General features: G+C 30.9%; 1 protein-coding gene across 3 annotated transcripts; it reads left to right on the top strand.

The window, feature by feature from the left end:
• Positions 1-2,859: 2,859 nt before the first annotated feature.
• Positions 2,860-10,046, top strand: LOC124840532 (bZIP transcription factor 16-like). 3 transcript variants are annotated; one of them, XR_007029049.2, is made up of 14 exons: positions 2,861-3,144; positions 3,702-3,812; positions 3,895-3,951; positions 4,038-4,112; positions 4,589-4,678; positions 4,784-4,843; positions 5,002-5,180; positions 6,249-6,303; positions 8,581-8,623; positions 8,729-9,012; positions 9,085-9,162; positions 9,247-9,372; positions 9,618-9,854; positions 9,948-10,046. XR_007029049.2 is itself a non-coding variant. In XM_047316598.2 (13 exons), the coding sequence occupies exons 2-13, from the start codon at positions 3,744-3,746 to the stop codon at positions 9,747-9,749; spliced, it is 1,170 nt and encodes a 389-aa protein (XP_047172554.1). In that variant the 5' UTR covers positions 2,860-3,144; positions 3,702-3,743; the 3' UTR covers positions 9,750-10,046. The 3 variants fall into 3 exon arrangements, 2 of the variants coding, with proteins under 2 accessions (XP_047172554.1, XP_047172553.1); XM_047316598.2 differs by having other exon boundaries at positions 2,860-3,144; positions 8,729-8,934; positions 9,618-10,046; XM_047316597.2 differs by having other exon boundaries at positions 9,618-10,046.
• Positions 10,047-13,732: the final 3,686 nt, after the last annotated feature.

The raw sequence follows: 13,732 nt of genomic DNA, 5'->3' as shown, positions 1-13,732 counted from the left end.
TGTAATCGTGATAATAGTGAGTCATGCTAGCTATTTCCTAGGAAAAATGTTAATCTACGGTGAGTCAACGTATATTGAAGGAGACTTCGGGGTAGAGTCTAACTTATGACATTTAGGTGGTGTGAGTTGAATTAGGCTTTACATGACAATATGAAAGATGGTCATAGTTAGAGAGCTAGTGGGCTTAACATGTCATGGCTTAGTTAGAAACATTACTCTTGAGTATTGAAACACCACAAAATGAATTAGAAATAAGCATGATAGGTACTGAGTTTCACAAGCTCATTCAATAAATTAGTTTTTTTGGAAGTGAAGTCTATAATTATATATTTTTTGTGTTGTTTGAATTGCATTGGATTGATAATTATTTTAGCCATTAAACTTGGTTATGTAGTTTAATAAATGGTATAATGCCTCATGATCGTTTGTTTTGGTTGTTGGTTGAGATTATGGATTGGCTGAGTCATTGGGATGGATGGAAGACATTTGAAATGTTACCTTTGATTCATATACTTAAAAATTTAAATGGGGAAGATTAGAATCATGAAAGTTGAATTGTAATAAATTGATAATATATAAAAATTAGATTCAATTAATTTTGATCATAATAACTTTATGTTTATGTTGGAAATCTCACATGGACTAAAGATAAGGCCAAATTATAATATATAAGTGGAGTGTAAACCTCACCTTACAAGCTAGTTTTGTGGGGTTGAGTTAGGTTTAAAACCACTTTCTAATATGGTATCAGAGCCATGTTTAGAGCCTATCCTAGCGAGATCTATGTGGGCCCATTAATTATACTCTCACGCTCGAGATGTTTATACCTCGATGTGAAGGGGATGTGTTGAAAGTCTCACATCGACTAGAGATAAGGACATTATAATATATAAGTATGTACAAACATCACCTTACAAACCGATTTTGTAGGTTTAAGTTAGGTTTAAAACCACTTTCTAATAGTTTAAGATGTCTAACTTTAATTTGTAAATGTGAAGGTTTGTGAAACATGAAGTAGTCTATGTGAATTTTGAGAATTAAGTTATGAATAAAGTTGAAGAAAAGAAAATTGAGTTTTGGATAAGTCAACCGTCACTATGCATATTGACTAGTTATTCTAAGTAAGTTTATAAACATTTAAGTTTGTTTTTCACACATAATTTTGTATGCTATTTAATATTTTTATGTTAAATATGAAAATTTATAAATTAATTCACCCTGCTTTTGTGTATTCTGATGATTGTTTGTGAATATATGAGAAAAAAAACTTACAAGTGAGTGAAGTAGTTCGAGAATAGAAGAAGAGTCATAGAAGACATTTAAATAAAAATTAAATTTAGTTTTTTTTTTAAATATGTACTTTTGAAAATTTTAATATCACTTGAATGTTAAACTTCAACTTTTTTAATTGTCTTTCACTACATACTTATTCTTTGAAAATGTAATATTATATTTAGAACATGATGCTATACTTAATCGTTGAATCGTGTATAATTTAAATTAAGGAATTATTGAGTTTGTGGGATGTTATAATGACAAAGTGTAAATTTATGAAAAATATATAACTTTGTATCTAGAAAACAAAAAAACTAAAACAAACCTTATCATAAAAAGCAAAATTTCTTGAGTTACAAAAATTTATCAATTTGAGAGATTAAAATGAAACATAACAACTATTATTGAATATAATGAATAGTTGAGAATTAACAACCAATTTCTAACTAAATCAATGTTCAACTATACTTTTATAAAAGTTTCATAATTTGCAATATCACTAGAATTTGAAAATTGAAAAGTTGAATTTAATCAAAGATAACAGAATAAAACAGAGAAGAAGAGAATTGCACAACAGAAGAAAACAATAACCAAGTTCAAAATTTTTCATTTATTGGGAGACATAATAAAATTATTAAACTGCAAAAGTCAAACTGACACCCAAGCACATCATTTGTTTGATTAGTAATCCATGTCAGAAAATTATTCTTAATTCGAGTCAGAGCCTGAACCTTTTTTTGTTTTCTAAGGTAATTATGATTTCATAAATGAGTCTGTACCTACATATATTTATAGTTCTCAAATAAATGTTTTCACGATTTTTGTTTTCTATTTAAAATAATAAAAAAACAGAAGTTGTGGGTTAACACAACTTTATTTTGTTTTGAAAATAGAGAAAACAAAGTGGTTGCTAACCTTCTACTATCTATTTATTTATATTATAAATTATTAGTTTATTTTTAATAATTATCACAAACCGCTTTAAATATATAATATAAATAATACAATTTGTAGACTTTCATAATTTCTTTATAGTGTTTTGACATTTTAAATTCTAGTTTACATGTTTGTTTTGAGATATATTTTAGTCAAATTTTTGACAATATCTTTGTTCCCTTTAATTATTATTATTTTTTAAAATTTGTCATAAACATTATTCTCTCTTAACCTAAGTGTTGTTCAAGTCACATTTTTGCATTTTGTGTCTGGTCATTAAATTTCTACGGTTTTTATTTGATAACTTTGAAATGGAAGGGGTGAAAATAATTAGGAAATAAACCATAAATTAATTTATCTACATACATGCAAATGGCATTTGATTAATGCTTCTCTTTGGAAATGATCAACTATCACACACAAGCAAGATAAATCTTCTTGAAGAATTTTTAAAATTGAGGTTGTGCAACTTAGCATTTTTAAACTAAATTAATAAGATTTTTTTTACACTTAATATGTAATATTTTATACATTAAAATTTATATGAATTTGAATATTATTTATCTTAAAATATATATAATAAAAACAGATTTTAGCTGCATACCAATTTTAGATAAGAATAAATGTATGATATATTAAAAATTAGGAGCACAACATACCGGAGGAGTAAACGGGCATTCCATTTTGGTTCTTTCCGAAATCGAAGCACTAACGAAATCTCTGCCACGGGACAGCGACACCGTACGACCTGTGCATTGCTTTCTCACCGTCAACAACACACCGCCACCCGCTATCAAACCTCAACCTAAACCCAAACCAAACCAACCCTAATTCTTCCTCATTCTTCAATTCTTCCCACAAAATCGCCTTCTTCATCGTTTCCAGAACAAATTCCGCCCGAAGTATTTTTTCAACGGCCATCATGTATATAAGGTTTTCACTATATTTCTTCTGCGTTAGCTTTGCGAATTGCTTCTTGTTCTCGGCTGTAATTTGTTGTTCGTAGCTCTCTTCCTCCACAATTTTAATTGTTCACGGTGCTGGATTGCTGGGTTTTATGAATTTCACCGTGTGTTTTATTTCTTGAAAAAAAAATTAAGTATTTGATCATTTTTGCTGAGTCAATTTAGGTGGGGACTAATGTGGTAACGCCGTATTGTTAGGACACTGAAGAACACCTGCCAGTGCTATGCTTGTTTGGGGAAAATATAGGAGAGAAATTTAAGATAAATAATGGATTGTTGATTATGCGGCTATGTTTATTGTGGGCAAAGGGAGAATTGCATTAGTTGATTTTCTTTCAATATAACCAATTAGAGAAGTGTGTAATACTAGAATTTTGTACAATAGTTTAACTGATAACGGGTTCATGAAGTGTTTTGTCTCCCTGGGATAACTTTTTTGTTATGGAACTAGTTGTGGGTTTCACAGGAGAGTTGTTTCTGTGTCCGTTTGGCTGCCTTGTGATATAAGTTTTGTTCTTGGTGCAGAATGGTATAGTGTAAATTATTGGAAGATACCTATATAAAAGCATGGGTAGTAGTGACATGGACAAAACCCCTAAGGAGAAGGAGTCTAAGACACCTCCAGCTACGTCACAGGTCTATCAGGGATCTTTTGTTTTGTCTATATTGGCAGTTAAGAGTTTAAATGATGCTAGAAATATTTTATTGTCTTTTCCAGGAGCAGTCTCCAACAACTGGCATGGCCACTATTAATCCTGACTGGTCTAACTTTCAGGTTTTCAATGACAAAGCCTTAATTTGCATATTGTGCTTTATTTTTGTCAAGCTTGTATTCTGACCCTCAATTTCTTAATGGTACAGACATATTCTCCCATACCTCCTCACAGTTTCTTGGCATCAAGTCCCCAAGCCCACCCATTTATGTGGGGTGTCCAGGTATTCATGACATACATAATGATTGGTCTATCTCATTCATACAATAATTTAGAATACTGTATCCTTTGAGTTTGTCTTTAGAAATCTGAAGGGATGGTCAAAACTTAATGTTACCAATCCTTCGATGTTGTAAACGTTATTGTTTGCTTATGCTATCATCAACATTTTAACTGCTCTAGCTCTAGCCCAATTGCAAATATAGACATTGTTTTTGCTCTAGCTCTAGTTCAGTTTTGTATTTTATATATTTGTTGTTATTATTTACACTTGGTTCTCATAATGGCTTAATCTATGATGAGTTAATAATGATGGAATATGATATGTAGTTAGTTTTATTACACCATGTCTATCCAAAATAATATTCAAATTGAATCTATTGTGTAACATGAAAAAATTATATTTACCCATATATTGTTGAAGGCTTTGAATTTTCCATCATGTTTCCATTGGTTTATTGATGGTATATTTACTTGCAGCATGTTATGCCTCCCTATGGCACCCCACCGCATCCTTATGTAGCAATGTATCCCCATGGTGGCATTTATGCCCATCCATCCATTCCTCCGGTATTATTTGTATATTATGCTTTCTTGTGGAGATTATGTTGTAATTAGTCATCATAAATTATAATTCATTAACCAATATTCGCATGCTTCTACCAATTTCTTTAGGGCTCTTATCCTTTCAGTCCTTTTGCCATGGCTTCTCCAAATGGTATTGCAGATTCTTCGGTGAGTTCTTTTAGTGTTCTGCTTTTGTATTTTTTTCCTTTTCTCTGTGCTCTCCCTCTCACTCACTTTGTCTTTCTTTTTTCATTTCCTGTCTTTTCTCCTTCCTGTGCACTAATTGTCTTTATCCAAGTAAAAGTAACTTACAAGTTGACATGCAGGGAAATAACCCAGGCACCATTGAAGTTGGTGCTAAACCTCCTGAGGTGAAGGAAAAATTACCAGTCAAAAGATCAAAAGGAAGTGCTAGTGGGGGTAGTTTGAATATGTGGATTACAGGAAAAAATAGTGAACTTGGTAAAACAAACGGAGAATCTGCTAATGGGATTCATTCCAAGAGGTAAGATTCGGTTATTGATCAATAGTTGTTAAACTAAGGCCTCTGTTATTTGAATCAAAGTAATTTCATGATTTAGAAACGTGGATTATCTGTAATGTACAAAACTAATATAAATTTAACATAAAATACATTAAATCCAACGAGATACTCATAAAATGAGCATGGGTCATTGTAGACATAATAAAATGCTACAATTTATTTATAGATATTTTTTTTGTCTTTACTAGTTTAAATTTTTTCAAAATAAAGTAAAATTATTTTAATATGTAACCAGGAGTATTTGAAGTGTCTGTGAAGTGTTTGACATCTGACACAAGTACAACTAAATCCAGCAACTATTTGGAATTGTCCGAGCTTTTTTCTTATTTGTTATCCCTTTCAGTGTTCAGCCGAATTTTTGTTTCTTAATATGTAATTAATCATCAACTGGTATTAGTTGTGGTGATGCTTTTGCATCACTCTAGGTCATTCAAATAAATCTAGTAATTGGGCTTGACTTTCTTTGCTGTGCCAGTATGCAGGTGTTTGATACAGCTTGAAAGCTTTTGTATGGAATTTCTTTATGTTTTTACTTTTATAAGACTAGAGGAACATTTGATATTTAACATGTAATTAATCAGTGTTCAGCCGAATTTTTGTTTCTTAATATGTAATTAATCATCAACTGGTATTAGTTGTGGTGATGCTTTTGCATCACTCTAGGTCATTCAAATAAATCTAGTAATTGAGCTTGACTTTCTTTGCTGTGCCAGTATGCAGGTGTTTGATACAGCTTGAAAGCTTTTGTATGGAATTTCTTTATGTTTTTACTTTTATAAGACTAGAGGAACATTTGATATTTAACATGCCTATAAAATTCCTGATATTTTTTTGGGTTAGACACTTCCTGATATTAATATTGTTTAGATTTAATACTGGGGCTTTATCTGTCTTGTCTACTGCAGAAAATATATTGGTAGGGTAGGGTTTCCAAAGTATGGTTTATCACTTTATATAAGTCCCTTAATTGGTTTTCTATTTTCAATTGCATACTGTCTATACTTATACTGATGAAATTTGGATTTACAGTGGTGATAGTGCAAGTGACGGAACTAGTGAAGGAAGTGGTGAGAATTCCCAGAATGTAAGTTCTGTGCCACTTGTCAATATTTATCTATCCAAGAAGTGACAGCCTTAAGTCAGTGTTGACTCTTGCATGCTTATTCAGAAAAATGACATCTGAAGGATGATATACCTCTTTCTAGACTACCAAAATATAATTCTGTAGCATTTTACTTTTCTAGCCTCAGTAATTGGGCATGATATAATTCTATAAATAACTGTCTAGGGGTGTAAACACAACTTCTTAAAACTTTGGTGCGTAAGAAACTACTAGTTAAAAGTATTACAATAGCGAGTTTATGATTGAAAAAATAAGAAAGGTTGAATGGTTTTAGTAAAATTTTGTTACAAAACAGCATAAAGAATTAATAAATGTTCACTTTATTATTACCTAAAGCCAAATTTTAAGACAGATCATGCTAATCATTTTTTAACGTTCTAATGTGTTTGTGAATTGAGTGATGAAATTGGCATGGGTGTTGGGTGTATAACTCCTATTGCCCTATTTTCAGTTGCCATGAAATGGCGTATTTAGTACAAATGATATGTTGAATCTTAAAGTTAAATATCTTTTTCAGAACATGAAAAATGCATTTTTTTCCTCATTACATTATCAATAATATATTGATTTAGCTTTCAAAAAAATTAAATAAAGTGATTTATCTTTTGCTACATAATATCTCTGTTATATAAACTCATTTTTTATCCTATCCTGTCATGGATGACCACACATTCATTTATGCCATTCCCATATTTTTCTCTTATTATGCATCTTAGAATTTGGGTTTGGACCCGACTCATACCCGTAAAATTACCTTATCTCTTCACTTATATACATTATATACTTTAATGTGATTAGGTAGATGTGGTATCTTTAACACATCTTTTCATGTTGAGGATTAGACTTCACGAAAGTAAAGTTTATAGGATTGGACATGTGTGGGTGATCTAATAGACCCAACAATAACGATTATTAAAATAGACTATAAGATTATCTTACAATTTAGATTCAAGAGTAACTCAAGTCTAGAAAACCAGTTTGTAAAGTGGGATTATACTTTAATTTAGGCATATCGCTAGTTGATGTGATATTTCCAACAATGTCATTATAGCCTAATTTTGAGTACTATAGAATATAGTTTGACAAGTGGCAATATAATAGAACATGCCTGAGTACTTGGTAGGTGTTTTGTAATCACAATAAGCTTAGGTTTTATCCTGCTTGCCTCTTACTAAAACTGCAATGGATATACTGTTTTATTCCTACATAGTCTGTTTACAAATCTTAAGTGTAAAGTTAATTGTTTTCCATATTCAAAACAATAACATACGCGCAAAAAGAAAATGCAATTAGGCTAAACACGTCCAAGACTAGATTAAACTAATAATGACTTAAGAGTGAGCCTTGATATAATCATATCCTTTCCAAAATCCCTAGTTTTTCCTCCTAGAGTTCTCAAACTAGTTGTTACTACATCATACACGAACACCTTTATTTTCTATAGTTTTCGTAAAACTTCTCTTGGCACTCAATCATAACCTTTTTCCAAGTCAATAAAACACATTAGTCTCTCGTTTAGCTTTTGTAAATTCCCATAAACTCCTGTAAAAGTTAATTCATTTTTGCTGTAGACCTTCCTGACATTAAGCCAAATTGATTCTCTGCAATACTTATCTTTTCCTGTAATCCATGCTTAATTACATGTTCTCATAATTACATAGTATGATAGATATGTTTTATATTACTGTAGTTAACACAATTATGAATATCTTCCTTGTTCTTAAGACTTGTATACAGGAATCAAAGTGTTCTTCCTCTGCTTATTTGGTATCTCAATCTCATACCCAAAACCTCTTGATTCCCTCAAAGACTAAGGATGGCCACAATTGGTTGTTGTGCGGCTTCATATGCTAACCCAAAAAAAAATAGCTTCATATATTAATAGGGTTTTCAAATAAAACGCAATTACCATTGAACTGACCAATATGATATATGAATTGATGTATGTTCCAAAGCTTTAAATAATAATAATATTATTATTATTATTATTCCCGGTAAATGTGCATCAGGATTATTTTTGTTAAACCTTTGTTCCTAAAAAGCTTTGCCCATACTCATACATAGTGTTAGCATGCTCATGTTTTGAAAAATAAGGATCTTCCTGTTTATAGTATCTTAAGAAGGTTTTAATTGATCTTTAGAAACGTAATGTATTGTAGATGCTGCCCTTTTTTTTGTTTTGTGCTTCCACTGCCTGGTAGTAAGTATCCTTGGTATTTATTTCAATGAATTTTGTAGGATTCTCAATTGAAATCCGGGGAGAGGCAGGACTCTTTTGAAGGTATGACAAGGTTATGTTTGGAATTTTTTTCTTTTTGTGTTTGCTTTGTGTATATTAATAGTGTATCCATGTTACGGCTGAAACACTTGTTTTGCTATATTACAGATGAACCATCTCAAAATGGAAGTTCGGCTCCTCAAAACGGGGTACATAGTAGACCTCAGACACTTGTTAACCAAACTATGCCTGCCATACCTATATCTACTGCAAGTGCTCCCGGAGCAATTCCTGGTCCCACAACTAATTTAAATATAGGAATGGATTACTGGGGCACGCCAACTTCATCCGCCATTCCTGCACTGCATGGAAAGGTTTCTTCTACTGCCGTTGCTGGGGGGATGATTACTGCTGGGTCAAGAGATGGTGTTCAGTCACAAATTTGGCTACAGGTTGTTACATTATTAGGTATTACTTCTCTGAACTTTTGTTTTAATCTTCATCTTTTTTGGTTAACTTTTTAGGACGAAAGAGAGCTTAAAAGACAAAGGCGGAAGCAGTCTAATAGAGAATCTGCACGCAGATCCAGGTTACGGAAGCAGGTGACAGAGAGTAACTTTTTTCATTTTTCAGGCTGTAGGTCATAATTGTCAAATTTCAAACCCTTTTGTGTGTACTGTTCTCAGGCTGAATGCGATGAACTAGCTCAGCGTGCTGACGTTTTGAAAGAAGAAAATGCCACTCTCCAAGCAGAAGTAAGCAGGATCAGGAATGAGTACGAGCAGCTACTTTCTGAGAATGCTTCCCTCAAGGTGATTTTTAAATCTTAAAATGCTTTCGTACCTATTTTTTTGTCTATTATTCTAATTGGCAAGCACTGTTGCCGATACCAAGTTATACCTATTGATGACACTCGTATTTGGACCCAGATTCCAGAGGAGGAAAAGGCCTAAATGACTAATATGACTTTCTAATTTTCAATTCCACTCTTGCGACCATACAAAATTTATGCAGACTGAGTCTGCTATCTGATATATATGATATAATGTTGTTGCAGGAGAGACTTGGGGAGATACCTGGTGTTGCTACTCCTGGGAACGAGGATGTTAGGTCTGGCCAGAATGATCAGCATGTTACTAATGACACTCAACAAAGTCGTCAGAAGGAGGCTGTGCAGGGTGTTCATTAGGACCTTGCTCCCTGCTGCATGTTCCTTTTTTAGGAAGATAACCTAACCAAGTAGCAAGAGCAAGTTCTTGTTTTTGGATAGCTTTCGGTTCAAATTGTATTGAAGGTGATCATATGTAGTATTAGAATCTATTTATGTCATATGATCATTCATTCCTAATTTGTCATGTTTTTTGATGACCAAAAACGTGTATTGTAGGTAGGGTGTGAATACATGATGGTCATACCTTCTCTGCTACTTCAAAAGTTAGTGTTAGCAGTAAGAAGCATGATTAGTGAAACTAATTATTGTCCTTTATATGGATTGCGGTGCTTCTGAGCAAATAATTAATCAGGAATATATGTTAAGGAAATGGAATGCAAGTTCAGCCATAAGAAAGTTTCAAGTTTGACTACAGCTTTGACACCGTATGGATTTTTATATGAATTATATTTGCAGTAAAATTATGAATGCATAATCTCCTATTTGGTAAGTTATGAGGTTAGTCTGTCCAACGGTGATTGTTCATTGTCATAACCACGTTATCTGAGTCCTTTTACACTTATTTTGAATTGTGAACTGAATCTGTTATAAATAAAAGAAGTGATGACAAAAAATAATTTACAATTTTCTATATAAAAGTGAAATTAAATCGTTAAAGTGTTTAACTTATAAATACAGTACATGATCATAAAACATAAATTATTATTTTCTATTTTCAAATCATGTATCCTGATTTTATACCTTCGTGGATAAATTTTTAGATTAATATTTCTTTTTTTATTTCCTATCTTCAATACGATATTTTGTAATTCATTCTTAATCTCTTTTTTCTCTATCCATCTCTACAATTTCATTTTCATATGTCGTTGTAGTATTTTAATTTTTATAAATCTTAGTGATTAAATTTCTTAGACCTATTAAAGAAATAAAAAACACTTTATGAGCATTATAACATTCATGATTAACTTAATTATACAAATTTGAAATTTGAATAAATACTTTTGTTTATTTCCTTGTTTGGATCTACCTCTTTAATAGTAAAAAAGTTGAGTATTAATTCATTAAACAACATCACATAGTAGAGAAAGATATTTATTTTGAATCCTTTTACATTTATTTTGAATTGGGAATTGAATCTATTTTAAATAAAAGAAGTGATGAAAAAAAAAACAATTTAAAATTTTATATATAAAAATAAAATTAAATAGTTAAAGTGCTTAACTTATAAAAACACTATATCATCTGAAAAATAAATTATTATTTTCTATTTTTAAATCATGTATCTTGGTTTTATATTAATAATTTTTCAAATCGATAGTACTTTTGTTAAAAAAGAATTTATAGGGTGAGGTTTACACCTACTTATATACTCTAAATTAATCTAATCTCTAATCGATGTGAGACTTTTAACACCTCCTCTCATGCCGAGATATATACATCTCAAGCGTGAGACTAGACATTAATGGGTGTTCCTAACTCAACCATACAAAATTGACTTGTAAGGTGAAATATGCATCCACTTATATACTCTAAATTGGTCTTATCTCTAGCCAACGTGGGACTTTCAACACCCCTCTCACGTCGAGGTATATACATCTCGAGCGTGAGACTAGACATTAATTGGTGGTACGATAATGACCGATTGCAGATTAAACAATACGTTCAACAAACAACAAATATCCCTAGATATACTTTAACCTGACTTTGATATCATGTTGAATATAATAAAAAATTTGTATGAGATTAATCTTCCTTTTGTTAAAATATACAAATAGGGTCCTCTATTTATAACAGAAGAAATATGGGCTAAATCCAAAATACAAATAAGAAATAGTAACACAGTAACCAAAGATAAAAGATAAATATAAAATAAAGATAATATATCTAACAACTTTTTTGTCCCTCATTCCATCTTTACAATTTCATTTTCATATGTTGCTGTAGTAAATTTTTTCTTTTTATTAATTTTAGTGGTTAAATTTCTTATCCATATTAAACAAATTAAAAACAAACTTTGTGAGCATAATAACATTTATGATTAATTTAAGGGTGTTGCTCCCTCCACCACCACACCTTTCTCACTCCACCTCCCATTTACTATTTTGCCCCTAAGTAAAATTTTATTTTTAGGGTTATTTTTTAATTTTACCCATTCACAACCTATTCCACTATGAGTAAAATATTTTTCTTTCATTTTAACATTATATTTCTTCCTCTCTTTCTTTTACAAGTTGCAAAGGTTGGTGGTGGTGGAAAGAATTATCAAGCAGTCTCCCTCTCGTGGTGCAGTGTCGCTCTCGTAGTGCAGTGTGTGGAGTGGTGCAGTGTGTGTTGCTTCCTCAAGGTGTGTATTCAAATAAACCTTCAAATAAAACCCTAAAATAAAAAACGTAACCTTTAAGACATCCTTCAACAGATGTCAAAATCCTTCAACGGATGTCAAAATCCTTCAACGAATGTCAAAATCCTTCAACGGATGTCAAAATCCTTCAACGGATGTCAACATCCGTTTAAGGTAAAACGGATGTTGACATACGTTTTTTTATTTTAGGATTTCTTTTATTAGTTTATTCTTTATTTTAGAAATATTTTAATAATTTAATTTAAATGTTTTGATTTATTATTTTTTAATATATTTTTAATGTATTTTAATAATGTAAGGAAAATGAAGAAGAAAGAAACGGAGGAGGAGAAGTGAAACGGAGAAGATAGATTGAGTTGCAGAGTAAAACGAAAGACAAATTATTAAACGAAAATGAAAGATGGAAAGATTGGGTGCAGGAGTAAAGTAGGAGAACTAGGTTTGAAATAAATTAAAATAGTAAAAGTAAAAAATTTTAATATGAGGATATAATTGAAATTAAAATAAATTAGGGAGGTGAAGGGAGAAAGGTGTGGTGGTGGAGGGAGCAACACCCTTTAGATGATTAGTCATTCTATAAGTAAATGTAGTAGAAGAAAGGTTGAAAACAATCATTCAATTCTCCTTGGTAAGGATGTTAAACAGAGGTTATGGGAAATATCTAATATAATTTAAAAAAAATAAATCATTATATTATTGTTCATATTTTTATGGACTATTAATTTGATGAATAAATACTAATGGTTGAATATTTATTAATTTATTATAATTATTTTAGTTTAATAAGATTTATTATTTTATTTTAATTAGATTTATTACTATTTATTCTTTTCTATTTATAAATAGAACCTTACATAGGTTAGGAAAATAGACAACAAATGCAATAACTTGAAGTGTTTTTAGTCTTATGTTTTATATTGTCTTAAAACATTATTGAAATTTTTTGTTTTACTAATTTCATGTTGTTTGTTGTATCTGGAAAGAGGAGGACATATAACTTTTTTTCAATCGAACATGTAATTGTATATTGGAAGAGAAACATAAATAATTTTGTTTTACTCTGTAGAGATGAGAGATTTTCTCTTCAAAGAAAACTCAAGAGCAAATTCAAACTCTTCTTAATCTTTTATTTATAATTTTATAATATATTGTTATTATTTATATGACTTGATAAATTTCTTTTATCCATATTTTTATCCTATCATTATTGATATTATTATTATTATTTATTTATTATTATTTTCTACATAAATATGTTCCTAAACAAAAACAAGGACAAAGTTTTGAATATCCTAATGATAACACGGCCAGTCCTGTCAAGGCTGCGATTACTGATGTGTGCTCCCCTCCTACTGAGGGATCCATTGATAATTTGGCTGGCATGCTAGCTTTGGAACCTATTCACAATTTGGTTAAGGAATATTTGAACATCCCGGTGTTTAATATAGATAAAAGGATCTCTGAATCAAATTCTAATAAGCCTGTCAAGGACAAGGTTCATTCTGATAAATCTTCTGCTCAGGCTTTTTCTGAGAATGGTCAACTGGATAATGCTGCTGGTGTAGCTTTGAGTAACAATTATTTCATTATCTTGAGAATATATCTCTATCATTGTTTCTATGAAGGGTAAATCTTTTAT

The sequence above is a fragment of the Vigna umbellata genome, chromosome 1 (assembly GCF_029865625.1).
Source record: "Vigna umbellata cultivar VRB3 chromosome 1, Vumbellata_1.0, whole genome shotgun sequence".
Classification (NCBI taxonomy): domain Eukaryota; kingdom Viridiplantae; phylum Streptophyta; class Magnoliopsida; order Fabales; family Fabaceae; genus Vigna; species Vigna umbellata.
The sequence above is the reverse complement of the archived record's forward strand: the minus strand, read 5'-3'. Positions and strand labels throughout refer to the sequence as shown.